Source organism: Fringilla coelebs, assembly GCF_963513975.1.
Source record: "Fringilla coelebs genome assembly, chromosome: 8".
In the NCBI taxonomy this organism is placed as follows: domain Eukaryota; kingdom Metazoa; phylum Chordata; class Aves; order Passeriformes; family Fringillidae; genus Fringilla; species Fringilla coelebs.
The window spans coordinates 12,195,757-12,220,378 of NC_140066.1; the positions used below are offsets into that span (position 1 = coordinate 12,195,757).

At 40.8% G+C, this 24,622-nt stretch overlaps 1 protein-coding gene across 4 annotated transcripts in view; it reads left to right on the forward strand.

Annotated features, from left to right (window-relative positions):
• The window catches only part of RASGEF1A (RasGEF domain family member 1A), a 50,245-nt gene extending 29,872 nt beyond the window's left edge, over window positions 1-20,373 (forward strand). For all 4 annotated transcript variants that reach the window (XM_084210749.1, XM_084210750.1, XM_084210751.1 and 1 more), the window contains exons 3-13: window positions 2,312-2,440; window positions 7,786-7,923; window positions 11,282-11,503; window positions 11,779-11,853; window positions 12,096-12,188; window positions 13,842-13,944; window positions 14,229-14,308; window positions 14,937-15,128; window positions 16,233-16,356; window positions 16,612-16,684; window positions 17,699-20,373. In XM_084210749.1, coding sequence (XP_084066875.1) covers window positions 2,312-2,440; window positions 7,786-7,923; window positions 11,282-11,503; window positions 11,779-11,853; window positions 12,096-12,188; window positions 13,842-13,944; window positions 14,229-14,308; window positions 14,937-15,128; window positions 16,233-16,356; window positions 16,612-16,684; window positions 17,699-17,723 — 1,254 coding nt within the window. In that variant the 3' untranslated portion in view covers window positions 17,724-20,373. The remainder of the gene's footprint in view (window positions 1-2,311; window positions 2,441-7,785; window positions 7,924-11,281; window positions 11,504-11,778; window positions 11,854-12,095; window positions 12,189-13,841; window positions 13,945-14,228; window positions 14,309-14,936; window positions 15,129-16,232; window positions 16,357-16,611; window positions 16,685-17,698) is intronic.
• The last annotated feature ends 4,249 nt before the right edge of the window (window positions 20,374-24,622 follow it).

The following is a 24,622-nucleotide window of genomic DNA, read 5'->3' on the forward strand; positions in this document are numbered from 1 at the left end:
GTGGGGAAGGGATCAGAATGTCCCTTTTTTTTCCTCCCCACCCATCTCATCTCTCAAATGCAAAATACAGTAAAAAGTGAGGGCTGCTTCAAGTCTTCAGTGCAAAAAAAAATTTCACACAACCCAGTGACAGCTGACTCACCCAACAGCTAAATTCCTGTTCCACATAGTCCAGACTCACAGTTTTAAGTTCAGGGACAACAATGAACACATGAGATAGACAGAAAGTGAAACAGAGGATAAGTAGGCATAGTTAAAGACACACACACCCCAGATCTCACAGCCCAACACAGTTCTTTCTGTTGTTTTGTTCTGACTAGGGAACAGGAATCAGTTTAGGAATCACTCTCATAAGCACAGGAATAGAGGATCTGATTTGTTGTCCCATAACACAGCCAAGTCCCCTTCTGTGATCCAGGTTAGCTTTTCAGCCTAATTTTAGTGCCCATTACACATCACATGCACTACCACAGGTTTTACAGAATTGTACAAGTTTTTGCCACCATAAACGTAAAAATAAACTCTGAAGTTCTGCAGACATGACATATCAAACAGAAGCCTAATTTCTTAGATTTCCAGATGTACACTTGTGGGGGATGTTTGCCAGTAAGAAGGGAGACCTTGCTGTCAGTGCCCTGTCACTGCCCAAGGTCACCAAGAGCTGGATTGTGAGAGGGGAATCCTCTGTAGGCATCAGTGGGAGCACTCAGGAGCCTGACCCAAACTGTCCATCCAGTTAGCCCTTCACCTCCACCCATAAACAACAGGCAAGGCAAAGACTGCAACTGAGCTTAGAATTAATGCTGTTCCTAATGTAATACATGAACCCCAGAACTAACAAGATCTTCAAATCAGAAAGAGCATTTTAAGTGCCTCTGCTGTATCACATTGTACATTCTGTACTTTCATTAGATTCCTTCAGTAGGACAGAGTTGAATGTTTAGATACGTGTTTAATCTATTACGCTTTTCATTCACTCCCAGAACATTGTGACTTTTTATTAGTGTTATTTATTTTGTTTTAAAAAAATTCTTTTCCCTGATATTTGGTGATCAGTGCTAAATTTGTATTATAGGGCATGCTGAGTACTAGAGAAGTGAAAACATTTTTTGTTAGTAGCACATTTTACTCTGATTAAAGAGAGATACCACGTAACCACTTTGGGGGTCATAAAGATACCATTCTTGTTTAATTATAAGCTTGTTTTAGAGACTACAAGGAGCAGAATTTGGTAACAGATAGTAGAGATACCATATTTTAGACAACTGGTCCTAAGATTTTAACTGTCTTAATTTACTTGCCCAGTACAAGGTGGTACAAGCTCGCAGTGACTATTGAAATGCACTTGGGCTGTGTCCTGCAAAGTCACATTACACTAAAACATGGAAAAAGTAACTGTGCACATTTCAAACATAACCAAGGTTATTTGAAATACAATGTCAAGGAGATGCTCTGTAATTTCCCAACTCCAAATTTTACCAGAAAGCCTAAGGGAAAAATGGAAGTACTTATGAGGTGCTACTGTCATTGGTCAGGCAGTTACAGTCCAATGCAGCAGCCCAGCTTCAAGCACTGGACCAAGACTGGGACAAAAAATCATCCTCACTTCAATTAAACAATCCAGAATATGGTACAATGGATATTTGTCCAGAGTACCATGCAGTGCATCACAGCTTTTTAATTGCAATGGGGAGGCTATTTCTAATGAGACATCCTCATTGCTGGTATTTATTAGCAATTTTCATATTCAAAAGACTCTGAAACAAGCCCCAAATAAATAAAGTCAAGCTTAAAACTAAATTATTGTCTTGTGCTTCCAAACTAAGTGAAAACTTTTCTCAGTGATTGTGGGGAGAAAGAAGTGAAAATCCCCATACATGAAGAAATCACAGCTGTGGTTTGGAATATACATGAAGCAGTTTTCTGCAGCTCAGTGAGAAACAATCACTCCTGAAGAAACCAAGCAGCATTAAATAGTGGTGTTTAAGAGTCATAACACCCTTCATTAGATGTATTTCATTTGTGGCTTTGGTAAATGATGACTAATTAGGCACACTGAGTCTGGCATTTTAAAAGGAAACCATTTGATAATTGGAAAACCCCACAGTTAACAGCCTTGAAGCCTATAGCATTTCCTCTCAACAGAGCTAGAAAGGACCTGCATTTCTCTGGAGACAGGAGAAATTATAGAAATTTTAAATGAAGCAAAGTTACATTCATAGTCTACAGATTAGTTTTTCCAAGGAAGACACATTAGTTTTGCTAAAGCTTTTCAACTTGTTGTTTTCCTTTCTTTTTTCTCCTTCCACAGAGAACTTACATCTTCACTTTCCTACTGAGCTCACGAGTCTTCATTCACCCACACGAGCTCCTGGCTAAAGTGGGGCAGATCTGCATTAAACAGAAGCAGCAGCTGGAAGTGGGGACTGAGGCAGAAAAGGTAAATGGATCATTGTGTCCCTCAGTTACTTGTGGTGCTGTCATTTATTTTCCACTCTCTCCTTCTCATTGTAAAGCTAAATAGACTGATAAAGAATAATACAAAATTATAACTGGCATTTGTTGCTGATTGCACTTGTATCTGGGTCTTGTTCTTTGAAGTATCTTTACTTCATTTGCTGGGGTTATGTCCTGCCTTACCAGGTAGCTGCAGGTCAGTGGAGCAGTGTGTGTGTGCCATGAAAGCTTTCACCAAGTAAGGAAAATCAGATTCAAGAAAATCCCTTTCTCCATTCAGCCTCACCATCCTGTTAGAGTTAACAGTAACCTCTGCTGCAGGTTACTGTTGGGGTGTTTTAACTCAGTACAGCAGTAAATCAGAAAGTTACCTCTCACAAAAATTAAGAGATGCACTTATTTAAAACGGTGACATGTACTGACATGTTTTATTACAATCACGTAAACCAAACTTACATCCATTTGTAAAGTGTGTATTGAAAGACTTTTTCAATTATTTCAAACTGAAGTTCCAGAAAAGTCCAAGCTGGGCAGCAAATAAGAGTGACAGAAACAGGAAGGTACCAACAAGTAAAGACCTAAATTGTTAAAACCCTGGGCATGTTTTGGAACCTTTCTTCTCTGGTAAGACATTGCATGCTCCCATTCCTAATCTTCAGCATGTTAGCCCCATTCTGTTTTCTCCTTGGTGTATCAGCACTCTGAGTGAGGAGCACAAAAGGCAACTCTGGTTTGTCAATAAAGAGTTTTTAACAGCAATCCTGACCTAAGGGCTTTTTCTCCCATACTATTCCTGATGTGCATCCTCTTATTAATGTCACAACGTTGCTCCACAGGACAAGCTAACCATGGTGCAAAATGACTTTCATCCAGGTCAGTCCCCTGGTCTGTTCTCCAAATATCTGCATAGCTCATCCTGTAGGTGCTGGGGAAATCAAGGGTCAGGGATGTAAGGTGCCAGAACCACTGCATCCACTTTTGCACTCAGGGGTGATAACTGGGGACCACTGCCAAACTTAATTTGTGACTGAGCAAACTCTGCTCTCTAAGTTGTAATGGTGCCTCAGCAACATGAAACAACAGAGATGGGAACCTCTAAAAGATGCCAGGACCATCAGAAATACAGAATGAGTCAATATGAGCTGTGGACCTATGCAGGGAAAGACTGTAGTGAATAGAAAGGGTCCAAATACATCTGTGAAATACTTGGATTTAAAATGAATTGGATGCAAGATGAAACTTTTGTGAACAACAATGCACTTCAGAGAATTTCAAATGAAAGCCACCTCTGGGGACTAAATCAGCTGGCTGTTTAGAGATGCAGTGTTAATTGTAAAGTAATATTAGTGGCTTCTCAGCAGACTTGTTAAAAAGTCCTGGTTTCCTAATAGAAATGAAATAGCATCCCATCCCAGAGTCAAACAGAGCAGCTCATATTGCAAACCCCCACACTCTTACACCTTCTGCTGGCACCTGTGACATGGGCTGCAGGAAACCCAGCAAACAGCAGGGTGACAATAAATCACTTCTGGGAGGTGGCTTTAATTTACATGCTTTTCTGGCTGCCCTTTCTGTTACGCCCTTGATCCCTTCCTACACCCTTAATATAAGCTGCAAATTTTTCCTGCCTTCTAAACACAAACTTCTTGGAAAACCCTGCATGAACTTCTGACATTCCTCTCAAATTACTGCTTTATTGCCCTCTACTGTAAGCACCTGTGTGTTTTACAGAATAGTTTGGCCACAAGCATTTGCCAACATTGGTTTTTCTACATGGCAACAAATAAAAATCTCATTTCACATACAGCATACAAACTCTTCACTCAAGATACTCTCAAGTATTCACAGTCATAATCCATTAAGGTATCATCAGCTACCAGCACCTTCTAATTAAGTGGCTGCAAAGCAGGAAATAGCTGACAAAAAGCAGTTAAAACATCTCTGATTGAGTTTGCTTATGCAAATCTCTTAAAATAAGCTGGGCAGCTTGGTGCCTGGATAGCATGTGAGCTGAAAAAGTGGCAAGCAAGCAGGTTTTGAGGTTACACACCACAATATTTATCTTTCTGTTGGTTTTGACATTACTGGCTAGCCAAAGAGTTCTACAGAAACGCAACCCAGAAGAAGTGGATTGCAAAGGAAAACATTCTGGGGTGTCTTGGAGTCTGCTTAGAGTCTTTTTAACTACTCATAAAAAGCAAGAATTTCACAGTTTAAGACATCAATTGTAACATACAGGTCGGTAGTTAAGATTGACTATAAAATGGAAACAATTTAACTCTCCTAAGTGCATTAGAGATTGGAAAGTCTCAAACAAGATTATCAGAGAAAAATCACTTGTATAGTATTACTGAGTGGATAAAAAAGCTGTTGTTACCCATGGTACATTTTTTCTGCAGCTTGAGTATTTTATATATCACAAGTTAAAGAAGTAAGAAATAAAAAGAGAACATAGAAGTTATTTTGTACTAAGTTTGTTTTGCCTGTCTTGGAATATATAATCCCTTCAAACGTTACTATTTCCTCTGGGCTTTTTTGCCAGTACATCCTCCTTTTTTAAACTAAAAAAATGAAAAAATAGGTATAACCAGGTCATTGCCATTAAATCTTTCCTATTGCCCTCCTTTCTTACTGGGATTTGTTTTTCAGTCGTGTCTTGTCTCAGGAACAGGGTCAATCCACAGAACACTTAAATTAATAGAGTTATTTCTCTTCTCAAAGAACTGTTTGTGGGAGAAGTATTCCCATGGACTCCAGAGAACTCTGTCAGGCCTCACTAGGGGAGGCTCATGTCTGGAGCAGGACTGGAGAAAAGTAGGTTGGTAGGTTTACTGCAGCCATGGCAGAAAGGGAAGCGTGCTGCTGCCCCCAGGTCTGTGAGGTTTCCGTCTGGGCTACCACGCGCACCCAGCCTGTCACGCTGCTTTGGGCTCCATCAGAGTGCACATGAAACAGAAACCCTCTGCTCTGCTGCACTGAGACCTTCTAGCATTGCTCTCAGAAAGTGCACAGATTATTTTAATGAGTGTTAAAAAGCACCTGATGAAAATTAAGCATTTTTAAACCTGAAGAGTGCAGTTTGTCTTGCAACATGCCTGGCTTGCCGTATAAAGAGGGCAAACCACAACTCAAAAATAGGTACAAGAGATGCGAAGTCAGTGTTCATAAATCACTGTGTTTTAGGCTGTACATGGAGTATAATTTGGGGTAATTTGGCTGAGTACTACAAACACAAAGCTTTGTTTTTTTCCTTCAAACCTTTTCCTTCTATATCAGTGCCTAAAAAAACTGATGAAATACAGCCTGGTGTTATGCTGCTCCTACTTCTAATCATGACAGCTAATGCTACCTCTTCAGTGGGCTCCTGGTCTTTAAGGAGCAATCTTACACACACCAGCATTAAAAAAGCATCAGCTATGACTGATTTAGTCTCTTCAGCTGCTGGGGTCAGTCTAGACATCTTATAAATTCTTTACGAACTGAGTGTTCACGTGGAGATGCTTGCCATGGCCTAAGGTGAGATTTTTAAACCTTTATGCCCTCAACACTCCTTTTTCAGTTCCAAAAATTAAAAAGAAAGGATAGTCAAGATGATTAATACTAAAAGCCAGTTCTGTAGAAGCTTTTGGTAAACAAAAGTGGAGTTGGCACATACCTGTTCACTTTAATTGAATGGAAGTGCACTCCCTGGCTAATTAATTGTCCATCACCACCTACAGATTATTCTTTTAATAATGTGAGGCTCCATGCATTTCCTGGCAAATAAGTATAAATTGTCTTTTCCTCAAGGCAGATGACAATGGGAGTTTGGAGGACAGGCAGCTATAATCTGGAACTCTGTCCCACACTGCTGAGAAATAGCTTGAAGTTCACACAAGGGGCACTGCCAGGCACTGCTTTGCAGGAATGCCCACTGCTGCCAAAAAGAGTGGGGTGTTTTGGTTTTGCCCTCCCTATGCAGCTATTCTGTGTTTATCTCATTAGCAGCATCGATTAAATGCTGTCAATAAAAACAGGTAGGAAATGCATGCTAGCAGATAGCAGTTTGCAGGTCTTAAAAAAACCAAAACAACCCAAGAAAATTCCCTCTAGACTTACAAGGAGGAACTGGCTAATTGTCAGATTGAGCATTCAGGGGTGCATGGTTTAACTTCAAAATTCTTATCAATCATTATTAATATCACTGACTATAAATGGGGAGATATAAAAAAAAAAAAGCAAAACAAAACCAGCTTAATTTTGTTGACTTTTGGTTTTGATTAGATAAACTGGGGCATACCATGATGAGATGCTGCTTTGGCAGGAGCTGCTACCAGTATTTGGAGCCATTCTCTGTTTGGCTTACAGCAGTTTCCCTGGGTGGCACTGCCATGCTGAGTGCCCTCCTGTCCTGAAGGGCTGGGCTGTGCTGGGGACAGGGAGCTGCTGCCTTCAGGGACCTCTGCACTTACACAGATGGGCAGGGAACACAAACAAAGCTTCCTCTTTTTCCTCTGTGCATCACAAGCTGGGGAGGAGGATAAATATAGCATAAATGAAGGTTTGACTCTTCTTGTTGTTACAAGTGTTCTTAGCACTCACACTCCCAGTTTTACAAGACTGCTCCCCTGGATGCTGCTGTCCATTGATGCAATGGAGAGGGGAGTAACTGGCACCCAATTCAGGTCTAACTGAGGAAAAACCTTAGAAGATTCACAGGTAACCAAAAAAAAAAAAAAAAACCCAAGAAAAATACTCTGCGTCTGCCCTTTCTGTGGTTGATAGCTTTTTGAACAGAAGCCAATACCTTTTATTGTCAGTCTGTTTTGATTGAGACGTCATGGAGAGAACACACACGTCTTTCCTGTCATTCATTTACTTCATATACAGCTCAGTCTGGATGGTCTGATAAATGCTATAGAACTGAAATGCCTTTGTGAATGTTTCTCATGAACACTGTTGGGAGAGTACAGCAGTTTGTAGGCATTTGAATTCAAACACTGCAGTACTGCTGCCTCAGATGGCAGAAATCAGCTTAAACCCCATGGACTTCAGTTAAACAAGCCACTTGAACTGTTCTGTCATCCTCCTGGCTTTATACAACTCACCTTGAAAATGTCTTCACAGTGTTTGGTAAGAGACATCACCAAGCTATCATGAAAGGAGGCTAAATGATACTATTTAGGAATCTAGCACACAGTTAAATATGTTCTTTTTTTGTCCCCATCACCTACTATTAATGCAAAGTATTTTCAAGGATGTCTCTAGATTTCTGTGAACTTTTATCAGCCAATTAATCTGCAGTCAAACAGGTCTATGGTTGGTAATCAACTCATTGTTTCTTTCTAGGCAAAACTAAAATCCTTCGCTGCCAAAATCATTCAGCTCCTGAAGGAATGGACTGAAACTTTCCCCTATGATTTCCAAGATGAAAAATCCATGAAAGAGTTGAAGGAGATTGCTCACAGGATCACACAATGTGATGAGGTAGGGATGGGAGGGGAAAAAAAAGTTAAGTGCTAAAGCAGTATTTGTCAACTGTTCCATGAAGTGTGCCGTGTTCCATACAGCCCTGCAGGCAGTATTTCCTAAATGAACTACAGCAGCAGTTCCTGAGCTGTCAGGGTAACCACAGGACATGGGCTGCCTGATGGATTTAATGGTCCATTAGCAGGAAGTGTCTACATCTAAACACCACGTGTAAGAAGAAGAGAGAAAATAGTCCTGGCAGTATGAAAAATGACCGTGGTGCAGAAGGAGAAAGAACAGTAACTAGAATGGCTCAAGAGGATTTAATAACAAATTACCGTCCTTTGTAGGTTGTACATTACATACTTTGTACATTACAATCCTTTGTACATTGTCACTACTCTGTATGTCCAAGTTCTGCAAGACACACCAGCTAGTTGTATCACATGTACTCTTGGCCAAGGTGAAGGTGTTTATTATTTAGCAGCTCATTCCCAGCTTCTAACAATAAAAAGCAGCTGGCTTATTGCAATGTTTCAGGTGACAGGCACAGTATTTCCACACAGAAATTATCTTTGGGCTCTGCTAGCTAGTCCCTTGCCAGTCTTAACAGCTCTGAGTTTCTAGCCTGTGAAGAAAACTAAGCCTTGAAAAAACCTTCTAAAGCAAACAGATAAAGTGAAATAGAATAAAACAAGGGTTGTTAATCTTTTGGAGGGGGGCAAGGGGGCCAGGGGAGGGGGGGCTGTTGGGGTTTTTGGTTAGTTTTGGATCTTTCCCAACATTCACAAAGCCTACGCTTTTTGTTCATTGAGAAAGTCACTGTTAACAGCAACAGACAGAAGGAAGAGTATAACCAAGAACCACGAGAGAATCATTTGTAAAGTGCTTGTACAAATGTGAAGTCTTACTTCTGTAGAAGTAGAAGCTTCTTATTGTTTTTAAACCCACAACTTCAAGATATTTTTGAGAACAATTAGGAGGAACCAGGAAGACAGTTGTATTATGTGCTTTTGTTGATTCAAGTAGAGAGAAAATGAAGAACAACAGGTTTGACAGCAAGGCATGAGTCAGGGCTGGGACAGCAGAGTGAGGTGAAGGAAGTACATCAGTTTTGTTGCATCAGCTAAGATGTTGACGTGGGTGCTGGATGAGAATGTCAGTGCTCAGGAGGAGGGGAAGAGGAAACAGGACTACAGCCTTCTCTTCTTGCAGACAAGGGCCAAGGGGTGGATGCTGGCAGAGACAGCACTGTGAAAAGGGGCTTGGCAGAGGTTTATTTAGCATCTCTGTCTTAGTATTTAATTTGTCTGTTACTTTGAACTACAAAAGAGTTGTGCCCTTTCTTTCTCCCTCTTCCTTCCAACTCTTATGTATAAATAATGGTCATTTGAGAAAAACCCATCTTCATGTAATGGCTGCATGCTGTGGTGTCTGAGGCATCCATCTGATGGCATCCATTAATTACAGCACCACCTCATTTACCCCCTTAACAAGGCCAATCCAAGTTCATCAATGGAGAGCCATGCTTCATCTGACCCCTAGGAAACACTAATTTGACACTGACAAAAAGCAGCTCTCACTCTAAGTTTTTGTCAGCACATTGAATTATGCTTCAGCAGGGAATTATAGTAAAGGTTGGGGGTTTATTTTGTATTTTAAAGCCTTTTCAAATCCCCTTGGGACACTATTTTCATACATAAAAGTAGAAAGTCACCTGAGAACTCACACAAAGCAGTCAGGTGTTGTCCTGGTGATAGCAGCATACCAAATAGCTAAAGCTACAGCTGGGATTGCACCCCAAAGTTGGTAAAAATTAACTCAAACAGGTACAAGTCATTGTACAGTCACTGACTTATCTTCCAAAGTTGTAGGGAAAATTAGGGTAAAACTAGTAATGAAAGGAAACTGCTAAAACTCTTAAGGACAATTGTCTAAGCATTAAGATGCTAATAAATGCACAATAGCTTAAGTAAGCAATAGCTTCTCATGTCTGAGTTTCTTTCCTCACTTTTACATAATATCTGCAATACACTCACCTATCTTCAAGTGTCATTTTCTGCAATTCTGTCAGCAGGTCTGCTTCCTCCCAGACATGTGGGCAAGTCAGGCACAGTGGCTGAAGGCAAACCATTCACAGTGGAAAGCTCAGCATAAGAGAGGAGAATTCTGCTTTGTTTTAGTCCCCTCCACCAGGCTCCCTTGGCACTTCTGAACACTTGTAGCACAGTATCAGACATGACTCCAGACAGCTGCTGTTCAGCAGTAATCCAGCCTCAAGATGAGCTACACTGCCTTCAGCTTTTCATTTGATTTCACTTGGGAGTCAGATTATTGCCTTGTAAAGCACCATTCTGACACCATTATTGCTTAATTAAAACAGGCAATATACAAGTATTTGGTAGTCATCTCTCACATCTGCTGCATAATTTCAGTCATCACTTCAGAGTAGTGGCTCCTTAGAACGGTCACAGATTCATTCTGTCTAGTGAGGACTGGCAGAAGTGAACCTTGTGGTTAACTTCAAGAAAAGTAATTTGCATGAAAGCAAGAGACGATTCTGTGAGGAAAAGGACTGTCTGGTTGAATTAATTTTCCTAGCAGCAGAAGAAACCTGGGTCACTTAAAGCAGTAGCAGACAGGGTGGAGGAGTAGGAAAGCAATCAAGATAGCTCTTTGGGGGTGATCTCAGAGAAATATCTATAGGACACAATGGCAGAAAAAACAAATCACCTTAGTTGTCAAAACACTGAGCAGATGGATTGTGTTCCTGTGGCTTTACCTTTCAATGAATCCTTACAAATCTTATGTTTAAAAGCTGCACACAATAAACAGGAAAGGCATTTTAGTTGTCTAGAATGAGAACATGATGTATATTGTGCTCTTATATAAATATTTGGATACTTAGCTGTTCAAAGCTAAGTTAGGACATTTTAGGGGTATATTCCTGGACATTATGTGAATTCCCTGGATTCTGCTTGGGCTAGACAAACTGGATTCATCAGTGGGTCTGATCAGGATGAGAGCTTTTGGCCCTTGGTGCACAGAGGTGCCAGGAAGCCTTGTGCAAGCAGCTGCAGCACCTTTCACATGCCCACTCCAGCTGCTGACACGGATGCCTTTGAAATGGGGCACTCCCCAAAGGAGCAGACCAGCCAGCCAAGCAAAGCAGAGCTGGGAAGGCAGGCAGAGCAGTGTCATTATGGAGTTGTGTGGGTATTTAGGACAAGGTCATTTGTCACAGAATGATCAGCTCAGAAAAGATGAAAGAAAATGGATAATAGGCATTTATTTTTCCCATGCAGAAATTCTCTGGTGATCTGTGTCTGCAATAGCTAAAGGTTTTCAGCAGTTGTTGTTTCTCCCTTCTGCTTAGGAAAATGGAACAGTGAAAAAGATCATTAGCCAGATGACACAGAATCTCCTGATGGCCCTTTCTGCACGGAGCCAATACCAGGAAATCAGAGAGAAATTCCGTCAGCCTGTCACTGACAAGGGCACCATCCTCAAAACCAAGCCCCAGTCAACCCAGAAGGACATCCTGAGCGTGTGCTGTGACCCTCTGATCCTGGCACAGCAGCTGACCTACATCGAGCTGGTGAGACTGACTGGGGTGGAGACTTCTGTTTTCTATTTACTAAATATTAACATACTCATCAATATGAATTTGATTATGGCTTCACTGAGAGCCTCCAGTGTTTTAATAAAAAAATACCAAGTCAAGTAATGAACAAGACCAGTTAGGTACACTGATAAAAGCACCTCGCTCTAGGAAGATGAAGTTACCTAAATGTTCTCCTAACTTTGATTTTTTTTTTAACAGAATTCTCTCTTTGTCTGTACAATGACAATCTCTCCTCTCTCCAAACACAGGAAAGGGTGAGCAACATTTATCCAGAGGATCTGATGCAGATTGTCAGCCACATGGACTCCCTGGATAATCACAAGGTACGAAAAGGTGTACAGAGGGAAAAAGAAACATAGATGAACCAGGGTAAAGAATAATAACTCCATAATTTGGGTATACCCTGTGCAAGAAAGACTGACATTTCCTAAGCTTCATTAAGCTCATGTCTTCAAACATGTACACCAAGATTTTGTCAAGATATGAAAAGGAAGCTTATCCTTTGGTAAACTTTGACTTTATCATGCTACAGGAGAGGTTTAACAGGTGACCTGTTCTCTTACAGTGCCGAAGTGATGTGACCAAAACCTATAATTTGGAGGCCTATGACAATTGGTTCAATTGTCTCAGCATGCTGGTGGCTACAGAGATTTGTCGCGTAAGTGTGCATAGAAAACAAGAGAGCAAAGGGATCCTGCCTTAAGGACCAGAGGCAAGCAGTGGTCTAAATGAGATTTAAACATTAGCAGTGCAATTAAAGATAATAGCATTATTCAAGCATTAAATTGTTTGCATGCTCATAGGATTAAGAGTTCAAGGCTATGTTTGACTTTGCATATATTCCTTAATTTGGTGCAGCTGCATTAGTCATGCAGTGAAATGGAACTTCTGTGGAGTGAGTTGGGACCTCTTTAGGATTTATCTTTTTTTTAAATGCAGCAAAAGATTCTTAAAAATACTCCTCTTTAAATGCAGATTTACCAATAAACTGCTGTCCTTCCACTGCATTTCAATAACATTAGCACTGTGATATATTAATTTTTAAATTTATATTCATTCATTTTATTCATACAACCTTCATTGTAGAAAAATCAAGAATAAGCTTTCTTTAAAGTCTGGAAAGAAAGTGTACTACTGGAAAGTTTAAAAAAAGTAAGAGAGGAGGAATAACCTTACTTAGATGCTAAGGTAACTTCTGTCAGATAATAGGCAAAGATATGGAAGAAAACTGCCCCAGAAACCTTTTTTTTTAATGTGTGCTCTCTTTTTAGCTTCTTATTATGATTTTTTAGATTTCTATTAATTTCAGTTGTAGCAAATTGGAATGTTTTTCCTTATTCTTGCTTGGTCAGCAGCCTTTCCATGGAAATCCCAATGCCTGCTGCATTTTCATGAAGTCCAACTTACTGATCCTAATCTCTTAAGATTTCCTGCTCTCAGAAATATATTGCAGTCACACCAAGACACTTCCAGAGCTGGCTGGTAGGGCTCATACATTTAAGAAACCATCAAAGAAAGGTTTTAGCACACTGAGGGCTAAGCCAGACCTTTGACTACTGAACCATTTTCTTTTGATAAGACAGAAACTTAAGTACTTAGGTCAGGGATTCTGCAGTCACTGCTTAGGAACCATTTCTACCAAAGCCAGAGAGAACTTTTAGGTTTAAACAGGGAAAATATTTTCATGAATGAATGCAATCCAGGCAATAATTAATTTTGCTTTGCAGTTTGTAAAAGAATTTGCAGATTAAATGCTCAGCATCAGTTGCTTGATCCTGTGCATGTCTGTGTGGGTGGGAATTTGTGTATTTGCTCATCCTCACTGCCTGCTCTCAACAGGTCCTTTAGGAGTACATGCAGCAGAACCAGAAAAGCAGGATGTGGCAGTTGCCTTCTCTCACATTTAGGTTCCATGCCCCTGACTTTAAGTCTGTGTGATGCTTCCCCCCTTCTTGAGAGGCCTAAATGTTTTGCATATATTCTGACAGCAGTGTCATGTTATCTTCCTTTTCCAGTAACAGGAAATTGCTGAAAGTGTCCAGCTTGTTTATGCAGAATTGCCCAAGACATGGACTTTTTTGTATAAACAAAGATGTGCACTCCCCCAGAAGTACACAAGTAATTGGTAGTCACCCCAAATATTTCTGCTGTTTTATTAAAAATGAACCTTCACAAGAAATACTGAGGCCTATATTAAAATTTAGCTGGACAAAGTCTTGAAATGTCTATTCACTGTTCCTGCTCCAGTGCCTTTGGCTGGACATCCTATCCAAAATTCAGACCATCCCTTCTTCCTTGGGTTTTTCTCCAGGTTGTAAAGAAAAAGCAGCGTACAAGAATGGTGGAATTTTTCATTGATGTGGCAAGAGAATGCTTCAACATTGGAAACTTCAACTCAATGATGGCTATTATCTGTGAGTATCCTTAGCACAGATGGCAAAAGGAACTCCATTTCACAGCCTGGCTGGCAGGACTGCTCACACTTGCCCTGAATTGGCCGACCACATTAGCATGCCCACTTCCCCAGGGACAGTGTCTGCCAGTGACAGATTCCTGTGTGGGTGGGTGAGCTTTAGCTGCAGCTTCTGCTTGTCAGGCTGAGACACCTCCCAGAATGTGTGGTGGTGATACATAAGCCCAGTTATCTTAGCCCAGTGTTTTTTTCAACTCAGTTGTTTCTTTGTCTCCCTGCATTCAGCTGGCATGAACTTGAGCCCTGTGGCACGGTTAAAGAAAACCTGGTCCAAGGTCAAAACAGCCAAATTTGATGTTTTAGAGGTATGTATAAAGTTTTGACTTTATATAGAAATCCACCAAATTGTTTCATCCAAACCTCTGCTAGCTACTGTGTCAGAGAGCAGGCACCTCTGTCAGTGGTCACCAGCACATAAACATTATGAGAGTGTTTCCTCCATTTCAAACTCTCTACTTGTCTGCAATGAAAAGCGGATGCCAGCTCTCTCTAGATCATTTCTTCCTGGAGTATTTTTGCCAATTTAACTCCGAGGTACTTTCCACTCCAGTGAATGCTGCCCTTAAAACTAATTGGAGGACTCCACCTAGTGGAGACCTGCATGGAAACAAAACCTGATTGAAGCCATCATCAGAAACAGAGGTGACAGCGAAGGAGAAATTGGGTTTTTTCCCCCCAGGGAGCCATTTATGATTTCCTTTCGGTCTGCTTTGTTCATGGCACAGATGCAAGGCCAGTACAGAGCCCTCCCTCCAAGCAAGGCAGAAGTTATAAAAACTTGCACCCAGACCTGATCAGTATAAAGCTACCCTACCTTGAAAATTTAAATAGGGACCAAATGAAATTAGAATAAACTCTGATGGCTAGAGCAAAGCTTTTCATTTTTAGAAACATGTATTACTTGTCTGCCTTTTCCCCCCTCTATAAAAACAGCACCACATGGACCCATCCAGCAACTTCTGCAACTACCGCACGGCGCTGCAGGGAGCGGCGCAGCGCTCGCAGGGCGCCCACAGCAGCCGCGAGAAGATCGTCATCCCCGTCTTCAACCTCTTCATCAAGGACATCTACTTCCTGCACAAGATCCACACCAACCGCCTGCCCAACGGGCAGATCAACTTCAAGGTGGGCCCTGCTGCTGCCCAGACTGCTCTGCCTCTCAAACCTGCTGCGCTGCAGCTCGGCTTCGGCGCATCACCCCTTCCCTCAGTGCCCGCCTGGGCCGCGCCAAGCGCTGCCATACCCAGGGAGTGCAGCTCAATCAAATCCTGGGAAAGCCAGCAGTTGCTTTTCTGTGCCAGCAAGCCATCGTATCTGATCAAATTTAACAGGCCACTTCAGGCTGAGTCATCAGCCTTAGCTGATTACACCTCATCAGTTTGGCTGGCTGTAATGGGGCTTATCAGGTCTGCAAGGGAGGTTCTACAGCTTCTGGGTTCTCTCCCCACTTAATAAACATGCATGTCCAAGTGACCACAGCCTGGCAAAAGGACCTCTTGACAAAATTTTAATGTCATCGTTAAGGCTGTGTAAGTGGAGGGGGGCTCACAGAAGATACAGGGCAAATCCTGAGTAAATACAGATTTCTTAAAATCCTAGGAAGGAAAGGATATCTAAATGTTTCTATATGTTACTGTGATTTCCCAAATTTAAAGAGTGCTTTATGAGAAGATCAGATATGTCACATTTCATTTCAACTGCAGTTTGGAAACAGAAAAAGTAAAGCAAATAAGCTATTTACTGTCCAGTTCCAGTCACAGGAATTTAGACACTCCACACAGGAAATAGGCACTATTATATAAGAAAGAAAGGTTGATGATGAAAAAAATTGAAGGCAAAAGATCAGATGGTGGGCTGAGACAACACTGTCCTAAACTTGAGGCTGGCAGCAGATGAGGAACTAGCAGCAAGAGGGGGAAATGAGTGGAGCCATAAGAAGATAGGATAGCAAGGAATCACAGAATATGCAGAGTTGGAAGGGACCCACAGGGATCACCAAGCCCAACTCCCAGCCCTGCACAGCACCACCCCAAGAGCCACACCATGTGCCTGAGAGCTCTTGAATGCTGTCAGGTTGGTGCTGTGAACAAATCCATGGAAGTCTGAGTAAGGGACAATAAGAAAAGCAGCTTAAAGAGTAAGACTGAGAGGCTCTGAAATAGAAATGAACTAATATTTCAAATAAAACAAGCACTACTTTAATAATACTCTTTTAATTACTTCATGCAGAAGTTCTGGGAAATTTCAAGACAGATTCATGATTTTCTGACATGGAAGCAGGTTGAGTGTCCTTTTGAAAAAGACAAGAAAATCCAGACCTATCTACTCACAGCACCCATTTATAGTGAAGAAGGTAAAATCCTTTGTTGACCGTTATAGTGAGTCTTTCTACGTGTTAAAATACAAAATATGCAGATAAAAAATAAATACATGCCAAACCATATTTTATTAGTAATTTTCTAAGTGTTATCACTTTCCTGTTGGCTTCTGATGAGAACAAATTTCATAATGAACACTGACAAGTTGAATCTGCTATATTGTAACCCTTAGATTTTTTCCCTCAGGTAAAGAACTCATGTATCTGATTGTTGCTACTTTTTTTTACCAGCTCTGTTCATTGCATCCTTTGAAAGTGAAGGTCCAGAAAACCACATGGAAAAAGACAGCTGGAAAACACTCAGGTATGAAGCTTCCTCAGAACATGAGTCTTTCTGCAGACACACAGAGGCATGTAACCATCAGCTTCTTCTGTCCTATTTGCATACCCAGCTTAAAACCATAATACTGTTCTTTTTCCTTCAAAATTTAAATCTGAAAAAACTTCAGTGGGGCTTGGATTTTGATACAGCTTTTCCAGCCAGATCTGTTGAGGCTGCAAGATCACTGCTAGGGCTGTGAAAGGAATATCCTTTATTTAGGTTATCAAATAGAGTAAAATCTGCATTTGTAGTAGTGTTCAGACATGATTTTCTCAGGGGAATGAACCTATAGAGATACTAAGAAAGGGCTCTCATCATAGATATGCTCTTTGAAATCATATAAAAGGATGAAAATTTCTAGTAATGTGGTAATTGTCAGCCTACCCTAAGGGATAAAGTCTCAGACTCCTCACCCTTCTGAGAATGGGAAGCACCACTCCCATGCACATGATGAGATAAATTAATTAGAATTTTTCCAACACTGAACCAAGGCAGAGAGGTCTGTGAATTGTGCTAAACATGAAGATCTGACACACCTGTAGCAGACAGGGGATGAACACAGCCTGCATGCCCTGGGCTCTGTCAGGGCACGTGAGGATTGCATTGTCCCAGACAAGACACAGTTTCCCACTGATCCCAACATTTCCTGGGATGTCCCCGTGAGCTTTTCACTTACAGCCCCCATGCAATGTGCCCTGCATTAAACCCAGCACTGCTCAGCCTGCAGTCGTTTGGGATGACAGACACAAAACACATGCCACACGCCTGAGCTGATCCTAGGGGCCTGAGGTAATGCTGTGCAAGTTAAACTTTCATTTCACTTAATGTCAGCATCTCTACTGAAATGCACAGATTTATTCCAGTTTCTAGCAGTTGAAAATCTATCCCTTCAAGAGAGGCTGTCAGCTAGTGATGCCAGATAGATCTATTGCCAAAAATGAAAACCTTTTGTTGCGATAGAAAAGATAATTTTTTTTTTATTGCTTCATCTTTTAGGACAACTCTGCTTAATAGAGCCTGAGAAATTTGGATCAGATTTGCAGACTTCAAAGCACATCTAATGGACATGTTTTTACAACCTGAATGAAAGACTTGGACTGAGCTAAGAAAGACCTCACTGGATGAGGTCTGTTTTGTACATACAGTAACTTTTATGAAATAAAATGTGGTAAATATTTCACATGTCAACCTTAAGGCACTTACTGAAGGGTTTTGGTTTTTTATTTTAAATATAAGGGCAGGGCCCTGTTCTCAGAGATGAAATGTATCATGGGAGATGGTATCTTATTCTATCATCATCCAAATTTTTATTTTTTATTACTTCCACCAAAACAAATACAAATTAAAACACACATCCTAACTGAAGCCAGTGTTCAGGTTAAATATCCCATTGGACCAGTATCCTACAGAACACTCAGTATGTCTCCCCAGCTTTGAACTGAGGGGTCTCCTTCAGATCAGCAGAATTGTTCACAGAATTGTTCACAAGTGTTTGTTCCTCTCCTCCATCAGCAAATAGTGCCTTACAAGGTACTGAGCTTGTGTAGTTGTACCTTCTGACCGCGCTGGAAGTAAGGGAAATAAAAATATGGATGTCTCCAAACCAGCTACAAAGTACTTTTTAAATAAAGTGGAGAATTATGGCACATGAAGTAGAGTATACCTGCCTGTAACACTGATGGTGCAGCAAACCTATTTTTGTTACGTGATTTAAAGAGATGAGAGGGGGTAACTGCTGGGTCTGTGTGTTTGTGTGTGAGTATGTGTGTGTGCACATGTGGTGGTGCACACATGTCTAAGTGTTAATACTTCTGGGAACTATCCTCTACATTCTGGCTGTCAGAATAGTTTGTGTTTTCCTTTTGAAAAATCAGGGATTTTTTTTTTTTTGTTGTTGTTGGTTTTTTTTGTTACATTTGAAGAGAAGAATGTCTAACCTAGATTATAATCTCTGCAAAACAGGCCTAATATGCTTTTCTAAAAAGACTCTTTGGAAAACAAAAAAATCAGCATGGGCCAGGGAAGAAGGGGAAGTAAACTCAGATGTCCAATTTGAAGTTAAGGCTAAAGTTTCCAAAAAGCTTAAGAAGAGTTCATCGCTGTGAATTGGTCATTTAATTCCATTGGTTCCTTTGAAAAGTCCAGTCTGCACTTACAGACAATTAAACAAAGACACACTTGGAATGTAAGTTTTTCTAGTCTTTTGCAAGCCATGATTACCTGTCTGGGACAGCTCCCACTGAAATCTAAGGGTAAACACTCTAAGAGATTAGTCAAACTTTTGAACAGGTCAGTACCAAAATTAGAGGTGATCTGCAAACCCACTGCTTGCCATTTCTAATTTCTCCTTTTAGTACTGAGTTTACACCTAATTTGACTATCTAAGTACCTGAAGAGTTTCTGCTAAGTTCAACGTATTCATTTCCAGGGAGAAAAAAAAATAAATAGTTAGGACTTTTGTCAACTGATCTCTGAGTTAAGAGAAACAAACAGGCTCAGATTAAAACCTATTTTGTCTAATGAACAAATTATTACCCACAAATGCCTACTTTTCTTTTCCAGTAATTTTCCCTCTGAAGGCTTGAGGGCTGAATATAAGATAATAACTTGAGCCAGATTATTAGACTGGTTTGTTTTTTCTTTTTTGTTCATTACAAAAAAAACCCAACAAAAACCAACCAAAACAGTCCCTCTGAAGCTGGCAGTGCTCACAGCCTCCCTAACAGAGCCTTGCAGAGGACCTCTGCAAGGACTTATTAAAAATGGCCAGCTCTAGGTAGATGGTGTTTATCTCATTCTGCCTTCTGTTGAAGAAGGGGCAAGACTTGCTGGACTGAGGGTCTGGTTTATTCCAGCCCAGCAGACTCTCCTTGCCTGAGTGCCTACAGCAAGAGCAGTGCCACTGTTTGATGCAGCATCTGCAAACACTTAGCAGAAATTTGCTTTATTGGCCCCGGAGCATGGTAAAAAATTAAAATGCTTTCCCTCTTTCACTTCCCCCTTGACAAATACTTAAAATTAGAGGAGTAAGTTGATGTAAGGAAGGGAGACAAATCAACATTTTGCTATTCCCATAGCATTGGCATCAAAGACAAACAAAAGCAAGTTTCACCATGAGGGAAGAAGAAGTAGAATATTAACCGTTAACAAGAACAGCCTAGGAAAGGGGAAGGGATAATTCTTATGACCTGCTGCTATTTTTCCTGTGCTGAAGTACTGGCCTTCAGCCCTGGATTCCAGTAAGAATATTTATACTGTATTATTACAGTGTTTTGCACTTTCAGAGATGTTCTAGCTAGTAACATTGTCAGACACTATACGAGGGATTGTATATCAGCTTTGTTTATGTAATTGAAGTTTAAAAGGGATGCTTAAAATTTAAGGAGAAAAAAATATATATTTGAAATTCAATTTTAGAACACTTTCTGTAAATGTATGAAAGAGCTTTCACATGAATGTGCACTTCGCCGGTCAATCAGTCCAAGCATATACTTGAAATCCATGCAGTATCTACGTTGGTTCCCTTTTATTTTCCTCCCCAAGTTTGATACATTCCTTAAATACTGTGTTTTGCTATTCTGAGCTGAAATGCTAAATATAAAGCTGTACCATAAAGCAGGATATTCTGTGTTTGACTGGATGTGCTTGCATTAATAAAAAAAGAAATTGCTTCAACCATGATTAACTTTTTCCACAGTTATTTTTCCCTTGCAAATGTATCAAACCACAAGCCAGAAGCCGAATGAGGTGTGGAAGGCAATATGGTCACAGTGAACCAACTGGCTGCCTTCTGACTTGAAAAGCTGCAGTATGAAATACTTAAATTTCTTTCAACAAAGGCAAGAGCAACACTACGCCAACAATATACTGCCACTTCTTATGTTCTTTCTGTAGTAGTGTTTTATGCATTTGATAGGGTCTGTGCTACATTTTTGTTCTCTCAATGGAAATGTTTAACAGTTCCACTGTGTAAAAACCTATTGTGTCATAAGAGCTGAATTTCATTTTCCCCCCGTATTTATCCTGTGAGCAGCAGAGCACAGGAACGTTTGCTGGCTGCAGCAGACTGCAGGGTTTCCTGTGGCCAGGTTCTGTTGGCATTTCAACACCCCAGCACCTCTGCCTGTAACCACTGCTCTTTTTCATGTCCTGCTTGAAAAGGCCCCTTCTGCAACGTCACACAGAGAACAGACAAGCACAGAGCTGAGAACAAAATCCAGCTTTGCTGCCTCAGTGCCACTCCTTTCTCAGGGATATGAGCCTTGGGAAAAGAAAACAAAAGTACATCTTGGAAATGCAGGAGCTCTGGAAGTCCCCATAAGCATTTCTGATCTGCTGGAAAATCTCTAGGAAAATGGTTTTGGTAAGCAGACACCCACACCACACTTGCAGAGCTGAACAGTGCTATCACAGCTCATTAGAAAAGATAATGATGTTTACCAGCATTAAGAGGATCGAGCAGATAAGAGTCTTCCTGATGGCCAGTTCACACTCATAATTAATATGAATATTGCATCCTTGAAAACTCACTTCCAATTATGTCCCATCCAATCATTAGGATAAATTAGCTACTTACACAGGCATAAGAGTAAACAATAAAATTGCTTTCCAGGCCCTTCACTGCCATTAGAGCACAACACAGTGAGACAAGCAGTAGCTCAGTGCCAGCAAGGTATCCTTAGTTACGTTAGCAGCAGTTTGATTTATCAAGTTAATAATTCCCAAGAAACAACTTTCTTTTAGCAAATAACTCACAGGGCAAAATTCAGCTGAGCAGTTAGCTGCCAAATGATACTAGTACATCTTTTGGGGAGAAATCAGTAATTCTTCTGAGGATGTGCTCACCGATCTTCTCTCTTCAGCCTTCAATGTTAGAAATTTTATCAGGGCAGCCCCAGCTTCCCAGCTAACCAGAACAGCCTACAGGCAGTGTGTGGAAGCAGTTTTGACCTTCCTCTCTGCAGCAATTGAATAGGGCTGTGTGGACAGCAAGATACTTAAATAATTTTTTTAAAAATCAAATTGCAGAAAGAATTCATCTCCAACTGTCAATGCATGTTACCAAGGAAGTTTCCAGACCAGTAAGCATGCAAATATTAGCAATAGCTTCTTTCATGCTTGCCCCTGGCAAGGCAGGGATAACTGGGAATGTACTGAGGTTCCAGCACCTTCCTATGGGCTCTGACAGAGGTTCGCTGTCCTTCACTGCTTCCCAAGGTCGACCTTGGGCTTTTGGAAGAGAGAGAAACCACGTTTGGGGATCTAGTTCTGCAGTAACATGGAGGTACAACAAAAATTATAATCCTCTCTCTAACATGGTTAACAATAAATACTTGAAGCATTTCTAGTGTTTCCAATGTTTTAAGCAATTTTTCACATCAATGTCTTTATGGCTTCCTGATAGCACATTCAGCTTCTGCACAGAAATTGGATGCAGATAATTGCTGTAAGGTTACTTAGGGATAGTGGTTTATTTCTGTAAAGAAATATCAGAAGCAATTAAGTTCTGTGTCAGGCAGGGAGCGCTGGACATTCTGAGGCATAATCTGCCCTGCCTTCAGATGTGTGATGAGGAAGATATTCAAACCACCAGGAAATGCAACAGCCAATAAATACCCTCTTTCTGATCTATTGGGATGCATATTTCACAGTACTGGTTACTCAGGCTCCTGACAGCCAATAATAAAAAGCACTGAAATAGAGAAATCCTGTCAGAAACTGTTTGGCAAAAACAGTGTGCAGTTCCTTGAAACTATTAGTAGCACCTACTAGGAAACCAAACCTCCCCCACCAACCAAAACTAAACACACTCATACTAACAAAAAAAAGCCAAAACCCAGGTCTGTGGCCACACAGAGGAGTCCTGTTTACAAACTTACTTCAGCACTAGGAGACCATCTTACAGGATTGAAAGGAAGCTCAAAGTGAGCACAAACCAAAGCACCAGCTTCAAACATCCTCACCTAATCCAGGACAGAAAAGAAGAAACTTGAAATTTAGTGGAAATTTGCTTCTAATATGTCTAATCTTATCTAGCTGCTTCAGATTAAACAGCAATCTTAAAAGTAATGTAATTCTGTTTGGGGGCAGAAGTCAAATGAGTTCCAACAGAATCTCATTACAGAGAAAACTACTTAACATCTTTTTAATCCCTGTCACTTGAGCACACTATGGCCTCTTCTGATTCTGTGGCATATTAAATTAAATATAGCATCCTGCTACCCATCAGTGTCAACAGTGTAAGTTTCCTTTAAAATATTTACACAACATTGTTTACATTCAATTCAAAGAAGATCCTGCTAACACCACTCCACACCTCCACAAATATCCGTTAAATCAAAGAACAAAGTACAATATATCTTCAGTAACAGCAACAGAGCACTGGGGGAGTCAGCAAACACAGTTGTAAGTGATGGAGTTCAGGGAAGTCTTGGATGTTTATGGCAATACCAGAATTTAATGAAACAGTGAATTATTCTTGTCTGGGGACATAATATCTCACTGTTGATGACCTGATGTCAGTTTGGAAAAAAAACCAAACCACTTCTAACACATTTCAAAATCCAAGCAAGCAGTGAATAATTTGACAGATGCAAACAGATCCATTTTGTTTTTCTATACACCTCTTCTCTTTAGGCCTTAGAAATTTCGAGTATCCAAGTATTCCAAAAAGAATTTCACAATAATCCAGCAGCCAAGAAAATGACTTTGACAAGATTTTTAAGAGCACACAAACACAACCCCCCCAAAATCTCTTCCATGGATGCATTTACAGGCCAGAACACCATCCCAGCTGCTCCCCAGGAAAAGCTGTGAGTCGCAACCTGAGAGTAGCCAAAACTGTCTCAGAGCTGCTCTCCAAAGCTTTCCTGAGCACCAAGCAATCTCGAGGAGCTTTATTTTCGCTTCAGACTATCCCTTTAACACAATCATTTTCCCCATGGATTGTAATTAAGTCAGCAAGAAGCCACTTAAGCTTGCAGAAGGCTGCAGGAAATGCACAAAGAGCTGAGGCTCTCACAGGGCCAAAGCCATGCTGTGCCCGCTAGCTCGGGTTTCCACAGCTCTGCTCAGCTTCACCTCTTGCCTCCTCCACATGCATCACACTGGGAGAATCTCATTTTCTCCCTTTTCCTCACAGGAGAAGCTTCCCTGTTGTTTCACAGCTGTGACTTTGCTCCCTGGGCACATTGCCACTGCCTTCAGCAGGAGCCAGGTCATAGCCTCTGCCTAAAAGTCCATTTCACTCCGCAGATAGAGCCTTTTTTAAAAGCAGCTCTTCTGCTCAAAGCCTGAGAACTCACAGGTGCTGGCAAAGAGCACATGCTCCCACTGTGGATATGCAAATGGCAAAGCAATCCACAAAGAAACCCCAAAACAAACAACCCTCACAAACAAATGAGGAATGAGTTCATGTCCTCTTTCACCTGCAAGTACAAATGCAAAGTATTTTACCGATTAAAGAAAATTCTAAAGCCCTTTGCTAAGTTAACTTAGCAAAGAGTTTTTACACCATTTCTAGAGAAAGCTGAGAGGACATAGGTCCAAACACTTTAGTGATGTGCTACATATAAGCCCTGTAGCTACAAGGCAACCTTGAAGCCGCAAGAACTGAAAATGCTCCAGAAAAACTCGCCACATAACAAACATATTTACAGCAACTGAAATAAACCAGTTAAATCACCACAAACTTCAAGTTCAGGGGGGACTTCTTTACCTTACCCTGGAAGAGACTAAGCTAACCCAAACAAAGCTGTGTTTTAATAAAACCTTATGCAAACACGTAAATATAAAAGGGATTTATTTAATTCTGCAGGTCAGAAGTACTTTTGCTGTACAGCACTTCCATGCAGATCCCAGCTACAACCCCTACTCTTTAGGCAAACCTCTACAGAAGCAAATAAGGGCTCCTAACAAAAA